A 23,076-nucleotide genomic window follows, 5' to 3' on the forward strand; every position below is an offset into this window, starting at 1 on the left:
TTCTAAAGTAAAACATAAAATTAGCTACCAAGCAGCCAAAGAAGAGCTTGCCTTGCAGGCAAGGGGTTTTTATGCCCCGGCAGTGTTGAGGGGACCCCCACTGTCTACGGCATCTGTGGAGACAAAGACTTCTCCGGAAGACCTGTCCTTTCCACAGGGGTCCCCTTCTGAAACTCTGAAGGTGACGCACACTTAGTCAACTGCATGTTCTAAGGGTGCTGTACCCTCTGAGGAGGGTGCCACTCTCTCCAAGGTACCAGAGGTACCATCAGCGGCCCTAGCTGGCCCTTCTGGCAGGGGTCGAGGACTCTCTCCTCGTGCTTCCTGCAGCCACCTGAAGCCCAGGCGGACAGAACAACCTCCTCCTCCGCCCAAGGGCCCAACGCTCTCGCCGGATAAAAAAAATGGGCGAGAGCCTAACGCTCTCTGAAAACGACCAGTCTCTCCCTGAAACAGAGTCTCTTCCTCTGGTCTCCTCTGAGGTTGTAGGACGACCAAAGGACACTTCTAAGAAAAAAACAATCGCACGTGTTGAGGCACCAAAAGCCCCGTAAATTTATAGCTTTCTCTTGTATATATATGTATATATATATATAACTGAGAAGAAAAAAACCCTTAGTGAAAAACAGCAACAACGGACGATTTAATCTTCGACGTTTCGGCCGGAATCCGGCCTTCGTCAGGAAGTCAGGAGTCCGGCCTTCGTCAACAACGGACGATTTAATCTTCCTGACGAAGGCCGGACTCCGGCCGAAACGTCGAAGATTAAATCGTCCGTTGTTGCTGTTTTTCACTGAGGGTTTTTTTCTTCTCGGTTTTATACCCACGCCTTCGGCCTCCCGCCACCATGCCCGTTATATATATTGTCACGGGTGGTGACCAAACAAAAAACAGGAAATAAACAGAAAGAAATAAACGTTTAATGTGGCGAACTTGTGCCAAAAAAAAATAAAGAAGAAAACAGAAGAAAGCAGAGCGTCGCGGGCGTCGAAGTCGGCGTGTCAGCAGAATCGAGCGCTGGGGCGAGACTGACTCGACAAGGTCGCGGGCGGCCTCTTATCTAGAGTGCGCCGCTATCTCGAAGATTCGGCGAAAGCGGTTCGAGCGTCGCGTGATCGGGGCGAGAATGAACACGCACTTTCTAGAAAACAAAAGCAGGGATAAATGATAGAAGTTACGTGCGGTACATGAATAAACGGGAACTTTCTGGAAAACCGTGACCGAGCGTTGCTTTCTCAGCCTTGCGCGCGGCATTACTCCCCCCTTTAAAAGTGCATCGCCCCGATGCAGTGTAAAACAAATCAAAATAAAAAAGAACGATAAACTAAAGAGTCTTTTGGAGCACAAAAGGTCCACAGTCCTATCGAGCGTAGTACGGCTTCAGGCGCACGACGTGGACGACCTCAGGTCGTGGTGGGCGGCGTGACGAGGTTCGTGTTCCGTCGGGCATCACCTCGTAGTTCAGTTCGCCGAGGCGACGAAGTACCTTGTATGGTCCAAAGTACCGTTTCAGCAGTTTCTCACTGAGGCCGCGGCGACGGATGGGCGTCCATACCCACACCCTATCTCCGGGCTGGAAGTGGACGTCCCTGCGACGAAGGTTGTAGCGGCCGGCGTCGACGCGTTGCTGGTCTTGAATCAGGAGTCGGGCGAGCTGGCGAACTTCTTCGGCGCGTTGAGCAACCGCCTGGGCGTCGTCGCTCTCGTTGTCAGATGGCTCATGGGGCAGCATGGCGTCCAGCATGGTCGTTACCTTCCGACCATGTACCAGCTGGAAAGGGGTGAATCCAGTGGTCTCTTGAACCGCCGTATTGTAGGCGAACGTGACGTAGGGCAGCACCTCGTCCCACGTCTTGTGCTCTACGTCGACGTACATAGAGATCATATCGGCGATTGTCTTGTTGAGTCGCTCCGTCAGCCCGTTGGTCTGCGGGTGGTACGCTGTGGTGCGGCGATGGCTGGTGTGGCTGAGACGAAGGACTTCTTGCGTCAGCTGGGCCATGAATGATGATCCACGGTCTGAGATCAGGACTTCGGGAGCGCCGTGCCGGAGGACGATGGATTCAATGAAAAACTTGGCAACTTCCACAGCAGTTCCGGAAGGAAGGGCTTTCGTTTCGGCATACCGCGTGAGATAATCTGTGGCGACGATGATCCAGCGATTTCCCGACGTCGACGGCGGAAAAGGGCCAAGTAGATCCATTCCGATCTGCTGGAAGGGTGCTGTTGGCGGAGGAATTGACTGCAAGAGTCCGGCCGGCCTCGTCGGAGGTTTCTTTCGTCGCTGGCATTCATGACATGATCGCGTGTACAGGTGGACGGTTTTGGGGAGCTTGGGCCAGTAATACTTTTCACGAATACGTGCCAGGGTCCGGCTGTAACCAAGGTGTCCGGACGTCGGGTCGTCGTGGCAGGCTTGAAAGATCTCCTCCCGAAGGTCGGTCGGGATTACCAGCAGCCATGGCGAGTTGTTGTTCCCGAAGTTCTTTTTGTAGAGTACACCTTGTCTAATGGCGAAGGTCGGCAGCGCTCGTGAAAAAACACGTGGCATCGCACTCCCGCGCCCTTTCAGGTGCTCTATTAGTGCGCGCAGCTCAGGATCGTCTCGTTGACGCCGGGCCATGTCGTCGATGTTCACTGCGCCCAGAAAACACTCGTCGTCATCGTCGTCGCTGCTGCCGGAAGGTGTTGCGACGGGAGCTCTGGACAGGCAGTCGGCGTCGCTGTGCTTGCGGCCTGACTTGTAGACGACGGTCATGTTGAACTCTTGTAGTCGGAGACTCCACCGCGCGAGGCGTCCTGACGGGTCCTTGAGGTTCGCAAGCCAGCAGAGCGAGTGGTGGTCCGTGACTACCCGGAACGGGCTCCCGTATAAGTACGGACGAAACTTCGTGATTGCCCAGACGACCGCAAGGCATTCTTTCTCAGTCGTGGAGTAATTTCTCTCCGCCTTGGTCAATGTCCGACTTGCGTAGGCGATGACTCGCTCGGTGCCTTCTTGTACTTGAACCAAAACCGCGCCAAGCCCTGCGTTACTTGCGTCCGTGTGAATCTCGGTTTCCGCATCCTGGTCGAAATGTCCAAGAACAGGAGGAGTCTGTAGTCGTCGCTTCAGCTCGTCAAATGCCTGCTGCTGTTCATCGGCCCATTCGAACTTCTCGGCGTCCTTCGTGAGGTGTGTGAGCGGTGCGGAAATTCTTGCGAAATCTCGAACGAAGCGCCGATAGTAGGCACATAGCCCAAGGAACCTTCGGACGGCCTTCTTGTCTCTTGGTGCTGGAAATGCTGCGACGGCACGAGTCTTCTCGGGGTCTGGGCGGACACCTTCGTTACTAACCACGTGGCCGAGGAACTTCAGTTCGTCATAAGCGAACCGACACTTTGACGGCTTCAGGGTGAGTCCGGCGGTCCGTATGGCTTGGAGAACTGCTCGGAGTCGTCGCAAGTGCTCGTCGAAGTCGCTGGAGAACACGACGACGTCGTCGAGGTAGACGAGACAGCTCTGCCACTTTAGTCCTGCCAGTACGGTGTCCATGACACGTTGGAAAGTTGCTGGCGCCGTGCACAGTCCGAAGGGCATCACTTTGAACTCGTACAGTCCATCCGGCGTGACGAAGGCTGTCTTTTCTCGGTCCCTTTCGTCGACTTCGATCTGCCAGTAGCCGCTCTTCAGGTCCATCGATGAGAAATATCGAGAGTGGCGCAGCTGGTCTAGAGTGTCGTCGATGCGGGGGAGTGGGTAGACGTCTTTCTTCGTCACCGTGTTCAGCTGCCGGTAGTCTACACAGAACCTAAGCGTCCCGTCTTTCTTCTTAACCAGTACGACTGGAGAGGCCCAAGGACTGCTTGAAGGTTGAATTATGTCGTCGTTCAGCATTTCTTGAACTTGCTCCTGGATCGCCTGCCTTTCTTTAACGGAGACTCTGTATGGCGATCGATGCACCGGGCGCGCGTCGTCCTCGGTAACGATGCGGTGCTTCGCAACGGTGGTTTGGCGCACCTTCGACGACGTGGCAAAGCAGTCGCGGTATTCGGCGAGAAGGTTAATCAACTGTCGTCGTTTCGGGCCCGGGAGTTTAGGGTCAATGTCGAGCTGCGCTGGCGACGCACTGTCTTGCTGAGGTGGCGAGAATTCGTCAGTAATGGCGGCGACAGCGGCGGAGTTTTGGAGTTCCTCGACCTGGCCCACGGCTGCACCTTTTGTGAGGTGTTGCGCTTCATTTCGGAAGTTCGTGACGAGGACCACAGTGCGGCCATCCTGAAGTTCAGCAACTCCTCTTGCGACGCCTATTCCTCTTCCCAGAAGCAACTGGAGGCTTCCTTCGAGCAGAACTTCGCCGCAGAAATCTTCGGTGATCCCGACGGGTACGAAAACACTCGACCGCGGCGGTAAGTTCACGTGGCTGGCGAGGACTCGGACCGCAGATGACGTCGCTTTGGGTTCCTCCGGTGGTGAAACAGGCTTTCGCAGCGTCAACCGGTTTGCTCCGAGGTCGATGACGGCGCCATACTCGCAGAGGAAGTCCATTCCGAGGATAACGTCCCTCGAACAGTCTTGCAGAACGACGAACTTTACAGGGCACGTCTCACCGTGGATCTCGACGCGAGCGGTGCATCGCCCGACTGGTGTGATGAGGTGCCCACCGGCGGTTCGTATTTGAGGTCCATCCCACGGCGTCGTGACTTTTCGAAGGCGGCGGGAGAGCCTCCCACTCAAAACTGAGTAGTCTGCTCCGGTGTCCACGAGTGCCGATGCGTCGTGGCCGTCGATGATGACGTTTAGGTTGTTGGACACCGTTTCAGGAGCGTCGTTTCGGTCTCCGGTAGCGTTCGAGTGGGGGCCCTCCGACGTTCGTGGAGGATCTTGGCGTCGGTCGTCTTCGGCAACTCCACCTCCAGGGGTTGCCGCGCCTAGTTTCCCCGGCGTGGAGCGAGGGGTGACAGGCTTTCACGTCGGGGTCGGTGCATCGGCGAAGCTGGACGTCGTGGCGATGGCGACCGGAACTCTCGGCGGGACGCAGGCTCGGGGGACTGAGGTCGTCGCAGGTACTCGTCGATCTCGATAGGGCGTTCACCATGACGGGGGCGCGGGTCGTTCGGGTGGAACCCGCGTAGCCCGAGTCGTCGGTATGGGCATCGGCGGTAGGTGTGGTCCGCTTCCCCGCAATGAAAGCACAGAGGGCGTCGGTCGGGCGTTCGCCACACGTCGGTCTTGCGGGGTGCGCGAGGCTCCGGGCAGGCGTACTGGACCTGGTCGTTGTGGCGTCGGTCGTGCTGCGGCGCAGGAGACTGACGTCGGGGCGGCGTGACATAGGTGCGACGAGGAGGCGGTGGCCGTCGGGCCACTGCGGCGTAACTCAACGTCGGTGGTTCCGGAGCGGTGCTGACGACAACCTCAGGCTGCAGCGCTTGCTGTACTTCTTCCCTGACAATCTCGGCGATTGAGGGCGAGGCTGGGCTTGCGGCGGCAGGTAGAAGTTTCTTGATCTCTTCCCGGACGACGTCTCGGATCATCTCGCGGATGTCCGCGGTGTTGCAGCCGGAAGGCGAAAAGGAACCGACGCCGGGAACTCGGTGATAGTGGGTGGCTCGTGCTAGAAGGGCACGTTCGATGTTGGTGGCCTCCGTCATGAAGCCTTCGACGGTGGTAGGCGGGCTCCGCACAAGACCACCGAAAATGCTTTCCTTGACGCCACGCATCAAGACTCTGAGCTTCTTTGCTTCGGATGCTTCGGGATCGGCGCGGTTGCTCAGTCGCAGGACATCTTCCACGAAGCTAACGATGCTCTCGTTAGGGCCTTGAATCCTCGCTTGAAGAAGCTCTTCCGCGCGTTCTCTTCGGTGTTCGCTCATGAACGTTCTTCGCAACTCAGCCTTGAGTTGCTCCCAGGAAGTGATCGAAGCTTCGTGGTTCTCGAACCAGTTCCGGGCGGTGGCTTCCAAGGCGAAGTAAGCGTTTTGCAGACACTGTTCCGGTGTCCATCCGTTATGACGGGCCACTCGTTCGTACTGTTGTACCCAGTCGTCGATGTCTTCGTGGCTTTCGCCGTGGAATGGAGCCGGTGTCCGAGGAGCGACGGGTAGGTAGACGACGGCAGGAGCGTTGGGGGCCTGCGACTGGTTGTCCATCGTCGTCTTCTTCGGCTTGGGTTTGTCCAGCAGCAAACCGTACTCCGGATCCTCTCCCTTGGTGCGGCGGCTGGTCCGAGTTTCAGGTTCCGCGCTGAGTGGTCTTCTCAGCGAGCTTGGAGTCGGGCTTGCACTGCGGGTCCTGGGAGGGGAACGCTGCACGGGCATGCGGTACCCCGCACCTCCACCAAATGTCACGGGTGGTGACCAAACAAAAAACAGGAAATAAACAGAAAGAAATAAACGTTTAATGTGGCGAACTTGTGCCAAAAAAAAAATAAAGAAGAAAACAGAAGAAAGCAGAGCGTCGCGGGCGTCGAAGTCGGCGTGTCAGCAGAATCGAGCGCTGGGGCGAGACTGACTCGACAAGGTCGCGGGCGGCCTCTTATCTAGAGTGCGCCGCTATCTCGAAGATTCGGCGAAAGCGGTTCGAGCGTCGCGTGATCGGGGCGAGAATGAACACGCACTTTCTAGAAAACAAAAGCAGGGATAAATGATAGAAGTTACGTGCGGTACATGAATAAACGGGAACTTTCTGGAAAACCGTGACCGAGCGTTGCTTTCTCAGCCTTGCGCGCGGCAATATATATATATATATATATATATATATTGATCTCACTTCCTCTTAGAATATCAATGTCTCTTTTTCTTCAGTGGAACTGAAGAGGCCTCCTTCCTAACTATGACGATGTGAGCCAGCTACTAGATTACCCCATTGCATTTTTCTTGCAGGAAACACATCTAAAAGCGAGCCACACTAATATATTAAAGTACTTCTAGGTGTTTCGCAAGGACCGGTTACAAGTCGCTCTTTCATCTGGAGGCGTTGCAGTTGTAGTGCAACGCTCAACCCCCATGTAGCGAAGTGACTCTGCAGACTTCGCTGGAATCTGTGGCAGCCCGCATTTTGTTAGATCGTTTAATTACAGTTTGTTCCTTATATATACCCCCCAGTTATCAGCTAAAGATTGAAGAGCTTGAAGACCTTGTTAGTCAGCTCCCACCACCTTTTCTGCTTTTGGGGGATTTTAATGCACACAATCCTTTGTGGGGGAGTGGCAGACGAGATCCAAGAGGGGCTCTCGTTGAACGCTTTCTTCTTTCCTCGGGATTGTGCCTAGTTAACACAAATGAAGCCACATATTTTAGTTCAACAACTCACACTTTCACTTCCATTGACCTATCTATTCGTCACCCATCATTATTCCCATTGTTTTTATGGAAGGTCTTCCCAAACCCTCACGGAAGCGATCACTTTCCATCGTTTTAGAATTTAATCATCTTTTCATGATAGTCCCCACGCGCTCTCCTCGTTGGAAATTCGAAAACGCCGACTGGTCAACTTTCGAAGAATCATCTCTTTCGGTATGCACATCACTTCACGATCTCGATATCGACAGAGCCACTGAACATATCACTCACCACATTTTACAGGCTGCCATTCTTTCCATCCCCATGACGTCCTCGCATCTACCCAGGAGATCTAAGCCCTGGTGGAACAAAGATTGCCGTTTGGCCAAAAAAAAAAAAATCGAGCTCGGGGTATTTTTAGGCGCTACCCTACAACATACAATCTTATTGAATTTAAAAGAAAAAGGGCCCAGGCGAGGTGAATTCGAAGACAAGCAAAGAAAAAAAGTTTTAGAGGGTACGCTTCCTCAATTAACAGCACTATACCTGCGAAGGAAGTCTGGGATCGCGTACATAAAATTGACGGCTCTTACCGGGCATTCACTGTCCCACTCCTGAGTCGAAATGGAGTGTGTCCTGCAAGCCTTGAGGAACAGGCCAACATCCTTGGCGAGCATTTCGAGTATGTCTTCAGTTCCCAACATTATACTCAGACGTTTCAGCGACACAAGATAAATGCAGAAAAAAAAGCTGTTAACACATCAGGTGGCACGCACAAACCCTATAATACTCTATTTACATTATATGAACTTGAAATAGCACTACTTTGTCCCAAAAAACTGCCCCTGGACCAGATGGTATTCATTATAAAATGCTTCAACATCTTCATCCATCCACTATGGAGCTAATTTTGTACCTTTTTGTACCTTTTTAATAGAGTTTGGCTCGAGGGCCACTTTCCAACCTCTTGGAAGATTGCTATGCTGAAGCCCGGAAAAGATCCCTCTTGTGCATCTAGCTTCAGACCAATAGTTTTAACTAGCTGTCTTTCCAAGACACTAGAAAGGATGATTAACAAGATACTGATGTTTTTTTCTAGAACGAAACAACTGCCTTGATAAGTTCCAGTGTGGCTTTCGTTCAGCACGGTCCACTGTCGATCATCTCGTCCGCTTTGAGACCCTGGTACGTGAGGCGTTTGTCAACAGGCAACAGTGTCTTTCCATCTTCTTTGATTTGGAGAAGGCATACGACACGGTCTGGCGTTGCGGCATACTGCAGGATTCGTTCGATCTTGGTTTCCGTGGCCGAATGTTGAGTGCTATACAGAGTTACCTGCAGCAGCGTACTTTCCGCGTGAGGCTGGGAAAACCTCCCTCTAAGGAATTTTTACAGGAAAATGGAGTCCCTCAGGGGGGTGTGCTGAGTGTCACTCTTTTAATCGTCAAACTTAATTCCATTGGCCGTGCAATTCCTCCTTCGGTGCAGTATTCTTTAAATGTTGATGATCTTCAGATCTCCGTTTCATCCTGTAATTCCTCAATTTGTGAACGTCGCGTCCAACTTGCGGTCAATAATTTGGTCAGATGGGCCGATACAAATGGTTTTAAATTTTCTCCCGAAAAAACAGCTTGCGTCAGCTTTTCTCGTCGACGTGGTGCTCTTCAGGAACCGTCTTTGAACATGTATGGTTCTCCTATTGTTGTAAAAAATTAACACAGGCTTTTGGGCCTTGTGTTCGATTCCAAGTTGACTTTCGTTTCATACATTAAGATCTTAAAACTCAAGTGTCTTAAATCTCTGAGCATCCTGAAGGTCTTGTCACATGTATCACGGGGCTCCGACTGACTGTGTCTTTTGCGTATCTATCGCTCAGTCATTCGCTCTCAGCTTGATTATGGTTGTATTGTCTATAACTCTGCTCGGGCATCAGTTCTAAAATGTTAGATCCTATTCGTCATCAGGGACTGCGATTGGCTACAGGTGCATTTCGCACCTCCCCAGTGCTTAGCCTTTACGCGGAAGCAAATGAACTGTTCCTTGAGAATAGGAGGTTTTTGCTGGGTTTTATGTACTCTGTCAGGGTGCGCTCTGTCGCGGAGCACCCCGTTCGAGATAATATTGAGACACAAGTTCCAACGTACATTTGAAAACAAACCTTTCATAGTCCCCCCTCTTTCTATAAGAAATAATACTGCGGCACAATCTGTTGGGATTGATGCAAAGCCTCAGCTAGTCCAGTACCCACCAGATATAGCTCCATGGAACAACTGCCACATACATTGCGACCTTACACTGACCAAGTATAACAAAAAGAATGTTCCACAGGAACTCATAAAGCAGGAGTTCTTTGAGCTTCAGACCAAGTATCACGAGTATGCCAGTTTTTATACAGACAGGACAAAAAAGTGAAAGCCGTTTACAAATCCCTGTAACGCCGAATTGGAGCGCAGCTCTTGAAGAGGAGGAGTGAAGGGTACTGAGGGGAGGGTAGACCCCTCCTCCTTCTCCTCCTCCTCCCCTCATTCTTTAATATGGTCCGGAGGGTCACGTGACCTCGGGAAGGGGGAGTCACGTGACTTCGGGGAGGGGGGTCACGTGACCTCGGGGAGGCGTGATCTGGGGGTCACGTGACCTTGGGTGTCACGTGACCTGGAGGGGTCACGTGACCTCGGGGGGTCACGTGACCTCAGAGGTGTCACGTGACCTCAGAGGGGTCACGTGACCTGGGGGTCACGTGGGGGCCACCTTGGGGTCACGTGACCTTGAGATGACCTTGGGGGTCACGTGACCTTGGGGAGGAGACCACGTGACTTCGGGGCTCACGTGACCTTCAAAGGGTCACGTGACCTTGAGATGACCTTGGGAGGGGTCACGTGACTTCGAGGGGTCACGTGATCCCAAGATGACCCCATGTGACCCCCAAGGTGACGTGACCTTGGGGTCACGTAACCTTGAGATGACCTTGGGAGGGGTCACGTGACCTGGAGGGGTCACGTGACCTTGGGGGTCACGTGACCTTGGGATGACCTTGGTTACGCCGACGCCGACGCCGCTCAAGCCGGGAACGGGCCCCTAAGAGCTGCGCTCTAAAAAAGACGGTATAGTTGGATGCAACCTGAGAACAATCTTTTAGCTCCACCCACAAGCGCATTGCGCTCATCTGAAGTGCCTCCGCCGTCCAGAAAGTAGTTCGCTAGCAACATTGCTTTTGGAGCGCAGCTCTTAGGGGCCCGTTTCCGGCTTGAACGGCGTCGCCGTCGCCGTCGCCGTCGGCGTAACCGCGCGGTGCATCATGGGAAATGTCCCATAATGCACCGCGCGAGCCCCCCACCGGGGTCACATGACCTCGTGGGGGGTCACGTGACCCCCCGAAGTCACGTGACACCACTGAGGTCACGTGACCCCCTCCTCGAGGTCACGTGACCACCTCCTCGAGGTCACGTGACCCCCGCCGATGTCGCGTGACCCCCCGATGACGTCATCGTCACTGATGACGTCACCGGCATCCACATCGTCATCGTCATCATCACTGATGACGTCACCGGCATCCACATCGTCATCGTCATCATCACTGATGACGTCACCGGCATCCACATCGTCATCGTCATCATCACTGATGACGTCACCGGCATCCGCATCCTCATCGTCATCATCACTGATGACGTCACCGGAATCCACATCGTCATCGTCATCATCACTGATGACGTCACCGGCATCCACATCGTCATCGTCATCATCACTGATGACGTCACCGGCATCCGCATCGTCATCGTCATCATCACTGATGACGTCACCGGCATCCACATCGTCATCGTCATCATCACGGATGACGTCACCGGCATCCACATCGTCATCGTCATCATCACGGATGACGTCACCGGCATCCACATCGTCATCGTCATCACTGATGACGTCACCGGCATCCACATCGTCATCGTCATCATCACTGATGACGTCACCGGCATCCGCATCGCCATCATCACTGATGACGTTACCGACATCCGCATTGTCATCGTCATCATCACTGATGACGTCATCAGTGACGTCACTGATGTCGTCACCGGCATCCGCATCGTCATCGTCATCATCACTGATGACGTCATCAGCGACGTCACTGATGACGTCACCGACATTCGCATCGTCATCGTCATCATCACTGGTGAAGTCATCAGTGACGTCACTAATGACGTCATCGGTACCCGCATCGTCATCGTCACTGATGACGTCATCAGTGACGTCAGTGATGACATCATCGGCATTGGGGGTCACGTGACCCCCAAGGTCACGTGACCCCCCCCTGGTTAGTTTAACCCCCCCCCCCCAGTGCCCTTCCCTCCTCCTCCTCAAGAGCTGCGCTCTAATTCGGAGTTACAGGGAGTTGTAAGCGGCTTTCATTTTTCTTCCTCCAGGAAACGTGTCTTAAACTACTACAATATTTATTTAATTCATTCAGGACATTTAAATAAGTTAGAATACGTTTTTGTCAACGAAATAGCTGTTTAGTAAAGAAAGAAAGTCATGTCCAATGTACCGTCTTCCCAATTCATTTTCTGTCCAAGATACTGTCTAACATATCGTCTTCCAGCGCTAAGCCTCGCGCCCGCTTCGAAATTTTCGTTGGCGATAGCGTCGCTGGATTCTCACGTTGCCGCACAAAAACTGCTGCAAAAGCAAGCCGATACCATTAAGATTTCGTGCCGTAACCTCGGGCACGTAAAACACGGTGCAAAAAGGCAGAATAATTGTCACGAGAAACTAGCGTCGCGTTGCTAAAGCCAGCAGCCATGTTGAGCTTTTTTTTTTTTCAAAAGGATTGCGATTGGTCCACGGAATCGTGACGTCATGAAAACGATTGGCTGGCGTTTCTCGGCGTAGGATTACATTTTCCTCCGAGAGGCATTTCCGGTTTTTTCTTAGCTTGCAACCGACTATAGTAGGCTGTGCTATGGTGGGACCATCGGTAAATCAGGTGAAGAGAATAAATTCAAAAGCCTTTATACTATCAGCAGAGTTGCTGGCTGTCGATTACATAATCAAGAAACGACTTTCTCAAGCTGTAATCTACACCGACTCTTTAAGCTCTCTGAAGGCAGTCGCGTCAATGAACCGTGTAAAAAACCCACTGGTTTCTGAGTTAAAGCACAAGATTATCCTGGCTGCTGAGAAAAATATTGACATAGTCTTATGCTGGGTTCCTAGCCATGTTGGCATTCCTGGAAATGAAGCAGCTGATTGTGCAGCTAGTTCAGCTAATGATCGAGAAATTGACACACACCAAATACCCTACAAAGATTACCACAACTCTCTGAAACGTTGCATCAAAGCAAAGTGGCAGCTGCAGTGGAACAGCGAAACCAGCAACGAATGGAACGCAATCAAACCTTTTCTAAGCGACTGGGGGAGTGCCCGACATCGGGACTGCTTTTATGAAGTCATACTCTGTAGGTTACGAATCGGTCATACTCGTCTCACACATGGACACCTCTTGAGCGGGGAGGATGCCCCTGAATGTGTGCACTGTAACCTACCTCTAAGTATTATGCACATACTCATTGAATGCCCTATGTATGACCAATGTCGGTATAAACACTTCTCACTCCTTTATGAAGACCACATTCCACTACACCTCGCTCTATTACTAGGTGACGAACCACTCATTCCATACAGTTGTGTTTTTAATTTCCTCACAGATATCGGCCTTCTACACCGACTGTGATTTTGCTTTCTATCCTAAATTCATTGTCATATTGTTTACACTTATACACATTCATGTTCATGGTTTTATCATATATTTCGCTACTATAGCCCTTTCCTCTTCTTAAACCCGAATTGCAATAGTCTAAGCTTGGCACAATATAGCCTTAGTTGCTGATGTGCAATAAACCCCAAATCAATCAATCAATCACTAAAGTAGAAATATCCGCAAAAAAAACGGCTTTAGTTTAGCGGTTTTTGCTAGAACATTGTGAATTAGGATAAACATCTTGATTCATGATGATTCCACGCAAACCAGCTTGACTGTATTACCGAGTTGTAGTAGATCGTTTTTCTCCTCCGCTACGGTATCCGTGATGAAAACGCCGCAGCTGCGCATGCGCGCCGCCAGCCTTGTCTGCATAGTTGAAGGTCTTGTGGCTGATTACGGAGCGCTATCCGGGTGCCTAGCGGGCTGTGGAAACGGTCTACTACAATCCCCTATTAGGGAGTTTTCGTAGACCGCGTATCCCCCTCCGCTAAGCCTTCCGCAACGAAGCAGCCGCTACTGCGCCGGCGCGCCGATGGCCTTAACTGTAGAGTTTCGGCTAGCGTAGCTGTTTGCGGAGAGCGTTCTGGGACAGCGGAAACGATCTACGAAAACTCCCTAATAGGAAGTTGTAGCAGATCGTTTTTCTCCTCCGCTACGGTATCCCAGAAGAAAACGCCGCAGCTGCGCATACGCGCCCCCAGCCTTGTGTGCATAGTTCAACGTCTTGTGGCGGATTACGGAGCGCTATCCGGGTGCTTAGAGGGCTGCGGAAAGGTGTACTCTCGCCCCAGCCACCTAATAGGCGTATCCGGTATGGGCGACGAAAAAATAATCCAACGTTTCAACCTGCAAATAGTAAAAAAATAAAGAGGAGGCAAAACGAGTAAGTGTGACGGTTACGCTTATATCCTAAATGCCTTTTATTGGCGTGGCAAAGGCAAAACAATGTTTTCGCCCATACTGGAAGTGACGTCAATTCAAGATGGCGGCGCACTTGCAGAAAAGGTCTACTAACTCGGTTACGGAACTGTCCACACACGCTGCTTGCAACAGCAGTACCCCCCTATTTCCCCACGGTTCGCTTCCCGTAGTTCGAGGCACCACTGCTTCCGGGGGACGGGTTCGATCGCAGCAGCGGTGTGTTCCATAGAATACGTGTGTTTGGAAGCAGAGCGTGTAGATGGCGTTTCACCGTACTCTATGAAACACGCAGTTTTGAAATGAGAATCTAGATGGCGCTCCAAACGGCGTGAGGCTAAAGCCCCTCGATGTGTTTGCGCTAACGTGAGGCGGTCTGAAGTGAGTGAGAGGGCTGCATCCCTCCGCGGGATTTCTACAACTGAGTTTATCTGGTAACTTTGGCACAAACTAAAATGCAACGAACGTCATGCGGCTCCCCCATGTATTTTTTTTGTGTGTTTTTTTTTTTTTCATAACACGTGATGTTGAGGTGAGCTAGCACCGCCACAGCATAGCGTAGTCAAGTTTACGCATTATACTTCATGAATTGTTTAGAAACAGCAATTTCAACGTGTGATCTCTCTGCACAGCACATGCGCAGGAACAGAAAAGATAAAATGGCGCGCGTCTTGTATGTTCTCATTTTCAGTGATGGTAATTGATTGGATGGATGTTTAGAAAGTGCGAAGTGATTCTGAGCCAACGGGGGCGTCTGATGTTACCACTGTAAATGAAATATTTATCCAATGCACTACGACTGCTAGCCTCGGATCTTCCCATGTATGGTACAATAAGAATGCACGATATTACGGCGGTACGGTTTTCATCCATATAGATGGAAGGGGTAGGGATCGAACCCATAATCCTTGAGTTCTTCAGTGCGAGCATTCCCTCCACGTGCTGTGACTTGAATTTAATCAAATTCTACGCTCCGTATACCCTGGGAGTAGAGCTAGTAAATGCTAGTATCAAGTCACTTTAGGCGTGACTATGGGAGAAATGCGCAGCTGAAGTTAGAGCAATGCTACGGTGTTCCGCGCTCGCGCGGAATACATGGTGAAGGAAATGCTGTCTCGGCCTGTCAGTCCAATCAAAATACCGGTATGAAGTTTCTTGTAATGCGCTCAATCTCCACTGGCTGCTTTCGGTTGACAAAAACACGTTGATTTAACTATGGCCGAAAAAATTGGGGTTAAAAGCTGACGTTCAGAATCGTCTTCTGCCAGAAGAAAACCGGTTCTGAGTTTCCTTCTCTCCCTTTCGCGCTCTTCCCTCCTCCTCTTTCCCCAGCAGCTGGTCTCTGCTCCCTGCAGAAAGGAGGGGGGGGGGGGGGGGGTCTTCCTCTTTCTCCAATGGAAAGATGCAATTGAGGGGGAGTTATTTGTTCCTTTCTGAATGCTCGTCGGCTTTTGAATATTGTGTTTTTATTTGTTTTTGTTTTTTTTGCGCGCGAAGTAGTATAGGTAATGATGTTGTTACGCTAAAACTTGTCGTCTGAAGTGGCAGGATCTGGGGACCACGTCTGCCAGGTCGTACTTGCGCTGTGGTACACGGGCAGAAAAGACACAACGACAACGGTTCGAGGGTCCATTGTGAGCGAACGTAAAGGGCATTGACTACTCTGTACAGAAGGATCGTGTTAGCTACGCCTGCTCTCATTCGGGTCGTCTGGGCAGGGTCGGATATAGAAAGGCCTCTGGCTACTCAGCATCTTGCCCCCTCCTTCCCCCCCTTTCCCTGGCCCCTGCTACACTATTGCAATATAGAGTTATTCTAGCGAAAGTGAAAAAAACAACAAAAAAAAAATTAGAGCGGTCTAGCACAGAGCCCTGTGTGCGACGGGGTAGCAGGAGTGTTCAACGGGGCGCCACAAACCACAAAACACCGCTGATAAAGCGATATCTCAAACGGATGGCCGTATTTTTGCGAAATAGGGATGCGCTTGAGTGAGAATCGCGACGTCGCGTTTCCTGCAGAATTGTTGAGGAGGAGGGGAAACGGCCTCGAATTCATTCCCTCTTCGCGCCCTCGCGGAGTCAAAGCGAGAAGAGGAGGAAACGAGAATCGCGACGCCACGGGCATGTCTGGCCTTGCTAAAGCGCGCTCTTCTTTCACGAAAATACGACTATCCGTTGGAGATGTCACTTTATGAGCGATGCTTTCGGGTTTGTAGCGCCCCGCCTAGCGCTTCCGCGTTGTTTTCTTAAATCAATACTTCGGTTCAGCATCCCTATAATTCATCGTCGATAGGAATGTTGCTGGAATAAAGAGTGAATGTCTCCCTGTAGATGCCTTCGGCACGAACTAAAGGAAGGATATTTTTCTGTCCAACAGGTTGCGGGAGACACGGTGATCCACGTCTGGAAGCAGCCACTACAGCGGACCGAGCTGTCCAGGGTGACCGGCGCAGGACACCGCGCCCTGCTTTCCTCCTGCTGGTACCTCAGCGACATTTCCGAAGGAAGCGACTGGAAGAAGTACTACGCCTGCGACCCGCAGGACTTTGACGGTACTCGCAGCAAAGCGATGAAAGCGCCTGCCTGTTTGCTCTGCACTGCTTTGGCCGAAACACTTATTGGCCATATAGCACCCGGACACTCGAATTACGCGCGCCGTCTTAGCTGCCGTTATATCGATGGGAGCGATTGGCGATAAGATCAAACTATGGGTGGCGCTTTGTCCCTATTTTTTTCCATAGAGCGCGGTGTTTTTCAACACAGGGCCTGTGGATGATCTGTTTGTGTCCTCGATCGAGGACGGGGTACGGCTTAGAACCGAGGGCTGCATCAAACCTCGGCTGGGACTCGAGTACCATTGCTGCATCACTAATACAACACGGGTCCCCGTGGAGCGCTGCGTCAAAAACACAGATAATTCAGCCTATTGTCCCCGGTTTAGTTCTCAAATTAACCGATACGTGCGTGACAATAGTATCTCAACCGCGATAAACAACGCTGACTGTGGTTGAACGATACTGAATTAAGATAATGCTGCACGTCTTTTTTGATCCGTCAGAACAAAACCGAGCCTGTGTCACGTGATTCATTCTAAGTATTCAAGTAGATGGACCAGAAAGAGACGCTTTATCAATAACTGTTTAATACGAGATATTAGTATTAATCTAGTTTTCCAGCATATACACCAATATAAGAAGCAGGTACACTATAAAAAAAAAGACTCTCATTTGGATTACACTAGTAGGAAATGATATTTTTCTTGAAGAGCTACGCGCATGCTCGTTTTGTCTTTTATATGACGACTAATTCCGAACTCTTTTTTGGGGCGTAGCGAGGTATATTTGCTGGGTTCATCTGGTTTAGGATATAACGTTAAAGGAACTGATTCCAGCCTCAAGAACGTTTCACGCATTTGCCGCTGGGTGCGTTTTCATAATAAATTGGTTCAGAGCCGACACAGAATTCTTCGATAGTCAGTGTCAGCCAGTTCCACTTTAAATGACCACTGAAAGCCCCCACATCGAAGTCTTAGTTTTGCTTCAAATGCCTCAGATGCGCGTGACATAAGCCCCAAATATATCAATTGAGGAGAAACAATTATTTTGGCGTACGAAAAAAATTGTTAAAGATCCGCGCCCTCCTCGGAAATTCGGGCTCGTCCTTGGCTCTTTTTTTTTTTTTTTTGATGACGTCGAATGGGGAGCCATTTTGCTCAGATTAAGAGATGTCGCAAGTTGCATATTTGCATCAATTTTATTATTTATTTGGAAATATTGCCAGACACCTAGACGGAGTCCAAGGCAAGAGTGAGCATAGGGTACAGCATGTACACTGTACAATGTAGACAAACAAAGAATAACTTGACATCGATGAGCTGAGGCAGCATGACAGCGCAAAGTAACGAGCGCATACTAATATTGAAGAAAAACTAAGACTTATAAAATTCAGCAAATATGTTCTACAACTATCGCAAGCGCACTCACCGCTGACTTTGAAAAATAGAAGCCCAGAGCCCGTAAGTCAAGTAAGTCCGTGAGTCACGAGGCAGCGGCCGTCTCGCGTATTCATTTTTTTTACCCTCAATTCGGCGGCACCCGGCGGCTGTGTTGAAAGGCGCAGAGAGATGAATGGCGACGATTTTAATTAATGTCAACAAGGGCCCAAATGAGTTTTTTTGTTGTTCTTCTTTTTTGTGCTGGATAATTTTTTGAACTACACGAGAGCAATTGACGAGCAGTCAGCAGGTTTGGGCTATCCGTCGCGTCGGTAACCAAAGTGTGCGACACGTCATTTTCCTCTTTACAAATAAGAAAAAAAAAGAAGGGAAGCGTTTGAGACTTCCTAAACGGAACACCGCTAAAATAAGAGAAATGAAAAGCGACTCGCGTTTTGGGCACGAAGAAAAGAGAGACGGGAGTGCTTAAAGTGCGCAATTGGCCGGTTGGTGGAGCTCCCGTGATTGTCGTGGCGGATTAGAAGGCAAGAAAAAAAATTTAAACGAGGCTTCCGATTTGCAGTATACAAAGATTCAAGGAATGCAGCATTTCGCCATTAGGGCAGCGCTTCGGATGGGAGTTTGAAATCTGGCTTATGAATATTTATTATTCTTCGAAAATACACCGTTTCCAAGTTTAAAATATGTGAGACAATAGCAATCACTTTGAGTCGTTTGCGGTCGGTGCCCTTCAAGACACGGACTGTAACAGCTGAAGAGACGCAGGGGGTGACGAGCCAAAAGTCTTCTAGTATTTTCTAGCTGCCAATCGTATAGGCACGAATAAAAAATTTAAGCCGTTTACAACTAACGCCATGTAACGCCGAATTGGAGCGCAGCTCTTGAGGAGGAAGAGGGAAGGGAACTGAGGGGAGGGTATACCCCTCCTCCCTCCGCTCTCGAGATCCCGCCTGCTACTTTTTCTCCCCTCCTCCCCTCATCCTCCTCCTCCTCCACCTCGGATTGGGGGGGGGGGGTGTCACGATTTTGGGGGGGGGGGGGGGGGGAGGGGGTCACGTGACCCCCAGAGATATTTTCCCGCTATATTTAGCGGGGAGATTTTCCCACCAGATTTAGCGGGGAAACTTTTCCGCTAGACTTAGCGGGGAACTTTTTCCGCTAGATTCAGCGGGGAAATTTTTCTGCCAGATTTAGTGAAATTTTTTCGCTAGATTTAGTGGGGAAATTTTCCCGCTAGATGTAGCGGGGAAAATTTTCCGCTAGTTTTAGCGGAGAAATTTTTCCGCAAGATTTAACGGGGAAATTTTTCCGCCAGATTTAGCGGGGAAATTTTTCTGCTAGATTTAGCGGGGAAAATTTTCCGCTAGATTTAGCGGCGAAATTTTCCCGCTAGCTTTAGCGGGGAAAATTTTCTACTAGATCAAGCGGGAAATATTTCCGCTAAAATTAGCGGAGAAATTTACCCATAATGCACCGCGGTTACGCCGACGGCGACGCCGACGCTGCTCAAGCCGGAAACGGGCGGCTAAGAGCTACGCTCTAAAACATCAACTCGATTAATAAAACTTAAAAGGAACGTTTTAGCGAATGAAAACGAGACCACGACGTTTTATCGAATGACTAGCGAATGGGTCTAGTTACATAGACAGCTCGGATTAGCTTTCTTTTGTAATGTGCCGCCTTGTCTGCCGCCGCGAAGCGTCGTAAACGAGGGCTCCGAGTATGTTAGCACGCGTCCCCCCCCCCCCCCCACAAACACACACACACACACGCTGCGAGCGTCTGGGTTCGAAACTATTAATTGCCAGTTCTAAAGGTTGGTACTTACTTGAAGTGGGAGCTGGTATTCTACGAGGTACCAGGAGATACTTATTATCGGGCAGCGAAGCAGGGCGCCTGTGGGGGCAGAGTCTAGGAACGCTACTGATTAATATTGTGACAGGCGATCAGTTATGATAACAGACGAAACTTCGACTCGTTTGTTTCGAAGTTCGCGGTGATATCTTATTAGCCCTCGTTATGGGGTATCCACACGAGGGACAAATCCGCCCCTTTCCTCCGCGGAGCGCTTATTACATCAGACATACGTCATCCCTTTTTGACACCTCGCGGCGCCGTTCTCCTCCATGGCGGAGGCGCGGAGGCTTTGTACTGTTAGCACAAAATCTTCGCAGGTGGGCGGCGGAGCCCAGGACGAAGTTTGTCGGGTTGTTGACGTCACGACATCTGTCCGCGGAGTTATCCTTCGTGTGGATACCCCTTTACAGCACACCGAAGATCTTAGGCAGTGAAATTCACATCACGCAGGCTCGTCCGTCGTAGTCAAATGAGCGCAGTGGACGACGAGGTGCAATGAGCTACTAAGCTTCACAAGGAAAATGCGCGTGAGAAAGAGTTTTGAGGCCGTCCAAAACACAGATCCAGCAGACGCACATACGTGCTGTCAGGTTGAAATGAAAGGCCATCACCGGAGCGCGTGCCGCTCCTAAGGCCCCTGTATACACAAACTCAACCCTCCTACGTCACGCCGAGGTGGTGGCGCGTCGGACGCACTTCCGGTCTGGGGCGGTGGGCAGAAGTCGCCGTCCCAGACATGCATTCCTGTGTTCTTTTCTGAGAAACCGGACAAAAACCTGCGTTCTCGTCAAAATGCTGTGACGGGGGCTGTACCAATAGAGTCTGGAAAGGTTTCAAGATCAGTTTTCATGTGTTTCTGCCCGCTCCGTTCGTCCGAGTACGTGGATAGTAGCCGTGAAAAGGGTAAACCAGACGCTGTCGAACTACGATTGCTTGTGCGGGCAACACTTTGTGGTCGCCAGATGTATTTGTTTTGTTCCAACATTAACGAGAGAAAACCGCCAAGTTATCCGGGCCACCCGCGGGTTCAGTGCGTCTTCAAATTCACACGGCCGCCTGATCGTTCCAACTTTCGTCTGCTCTTTCGAACTTGTCTGCTCTTTGTCGTCTGCTCGTTCAAACAAAAGCGGCCGGTAGACCAAACTTTGACCCGGTGATTGCAATAAGAAGTAATTGCAGGCCTCAAACGACTTAAGTCCTCTTCAAGCAAGAAGAGAGGAGAGGGCACTGTCAAGCAGTTTTGTACTGCTTTTTTCCCTCCTCCCTCTCTTCTTGCTTAAAGAGGAATAAAAAAACTTGAAACTTGAAACTTGAAACTTGAAACTTGAAAAAAGTAGGCTCGGTGTAAACAGTATACATACAAAATGTTGATCATTGGTACCAGTGGCCATCACCGACTTGTTACGGTTGGTCTGTTTCCGCTTCCGAATTTCAGTATCGACGTCGATCGTCGCTACCACCTTCTACACTTCTGCAGCACGAGCGACGTCGTGACCGAAAATGTCTAGAAGAATCTCATCGTGGTTTTGGCGTCCATTTTGTGGCGTTCACGCGAATAAACCGCCGCACTTCAAATTATTTACGCAAAGTTTAGCGGTGTAACGAGCCTTGATAGTTTCGCTCAGGCGATTAAAGTGATAAGACATTGCTATGAGGACGTAGAATCGACAATTTCAACGCAAAAAAGAGTATGCAGACTCACACAGACGCCGACAACGTGACATTCCAATGGGTTTTGAACGCAGGACGCGGTGCTTCTTGCCCGCACTCCATTTCGTATGCGTTCGAACTGTCGTCTGCTCTTTCCAACTTGTCTGCGTTTTGTCGTCAGCGCATTCAAACGACAGCGGCCCGTAAACCAAACGTTGGCCCGGTAATTGTAATAAGAACTAAGTGCAGGCCTCAAAACACTTTTGAAGGTCGGTTGGGGTAAGTAGGCTAAGTGTAAACAGTAGATACAAGAAGGTGTTGATCATTGTTATCAGTGGCCGTCACCGATTTGCAATGCCCGATCCTACTTGCGGTTTTCAGTATCGACGACCACCATCTCAGCTAGGGTCCACGCTTTTGCAGCCCGAGCGACGTCGCGACTGAAAATAACGAGCAGAATCTCATCGTGGGAGTCTGGCTTTAGCGCCCATTCTGCGGCGTCCACGTGAAATGAATCGCCGAAAGTCACATTATCCACGCAAAGTTTTGCCTCGTTAATTTTGCTGAAGCCGCTCAAGTAGTCAGAGATTGTTGGGAGGGCGTAAAATCAACAATTCCAACGCGAAAAAGAGCACGGGGACTTTCACCAACGCCATGAACAACGCAATGCAATGGTTTGTTTATGGGCGAAGGCGGGCTTCTTGCCCACCGTCCACCGCGCATGCGCGGCGCCGGTGGCGTCCGCTAGGGGCGCTCCGGTTTGTTTGTAAACATGCGCAATTCCTCCTTTCCCCTCGTTTTCCTCCTTTCCATCGAGGGCAAGCGTCCTCGCCCTCTGTCCGCGCCACGCCCCCCGTCGCCATGTCTGTGCGGGGCCCACAAGGCGCGCGGCTGCGCGCGCCTGTGCCGGGCACAACCGGGTGCCGGGCCGAACATGTTATTGCATACGGAGGACTAGAGATTTTTCTTTTTTTATTCAGATATGAAGACAGTGTTGTTTTTCAACGTGAAGAATCTCGCGTTTATGCACCTTTATTGGACTTATAAAGCACGGAAAGACGTCTCTATCGGCAAATATAATAGCGCGAGCAGAGTTGCAATCGCTCGGGCGTTAAGACGAAGAAGAATTTCCCCAATTCCGCTAAACGCAAACGATTAAAAAAAACATGTAGTCGAGTATTTTAGAGCATCGGCGTGCACTGCGCAAATATATTTCGTTTACCCGTTTAGAGCAGCAAAAGTTTAGAGCAGGCACACGATAGAATGCACCTCTCCCTCCGTGTAAATAGAGTTTCGTGGGCAAGGACTGCGTTGCTGCGGGTGCTCGTGCCGTCGCTTTGAGCATGAATTGGGCGCGCACCCGCAAGGCTCGCAGTGCTTAGCGTAGGCTCCACTAAAACGTTTTAGTATCTTGAACGAAGTGCATTCGGAGAATCGGCATCGCTCGAGTTAGGCAAATAAATGACACCACTACGCGTGTAAAACAGGACTTTTCGGTAATGTTTAGCATCACCGATCGTTTTGTCAATCCAGCAGCTTGGTTTACTTCATACCCATTTTATAAGGTTCGAATACTACCTGCAACGGTGAACATGCGCGTGGAGGAATACGCAACGTGTGCCTATTTACGCGCCTCGGGCGCGTAAATACTTGTACCAGTATATTTATCGCTAAAAGGTGAAATATTG

General features: G+C 50.7%; 1 protein-coding gene across 1 annotated transcript in view; it reads left to right on the plus strand.

Moving 5' to 3' along the window:
* The window catches only part of LOC8028519 (beta-hexosaminidase subunit alpha), a 116,794-nt gene that overhangs the window by 81,877 nt on the left and 11,841 nt on the right, over window positions 1–23,076 (plus strand). Inside the window, exon 10 of the mRNA XM_040208932.3 lies at window positions 16,304–16,478. Coding sequence (XP_040064866.1) covers window positions 16,304–16,478 — 175 coding nt within the window. The remainder of the gene's footprint in view (window positions 1–16,303; window positions 16,479–23,076) is intronic.

This window comes from Ixodes scapularis, unplaced genomic scaffold, assembly GCF_016920785.2.
Source record: "Ixodes scapularis isolate PalLabHiFi unplaced genomic scaffold, ASM1692078v2 PGA_scaffold2__306_contigs__length_199485367, whole genome shotgun sequence".
NCBI classification, from domain to species: Eukaryota; Metazoa; Arthropoda; class Arachnida; order Ixodida; family Ixodidae; genus Ixodes; species Ixodes scapularis.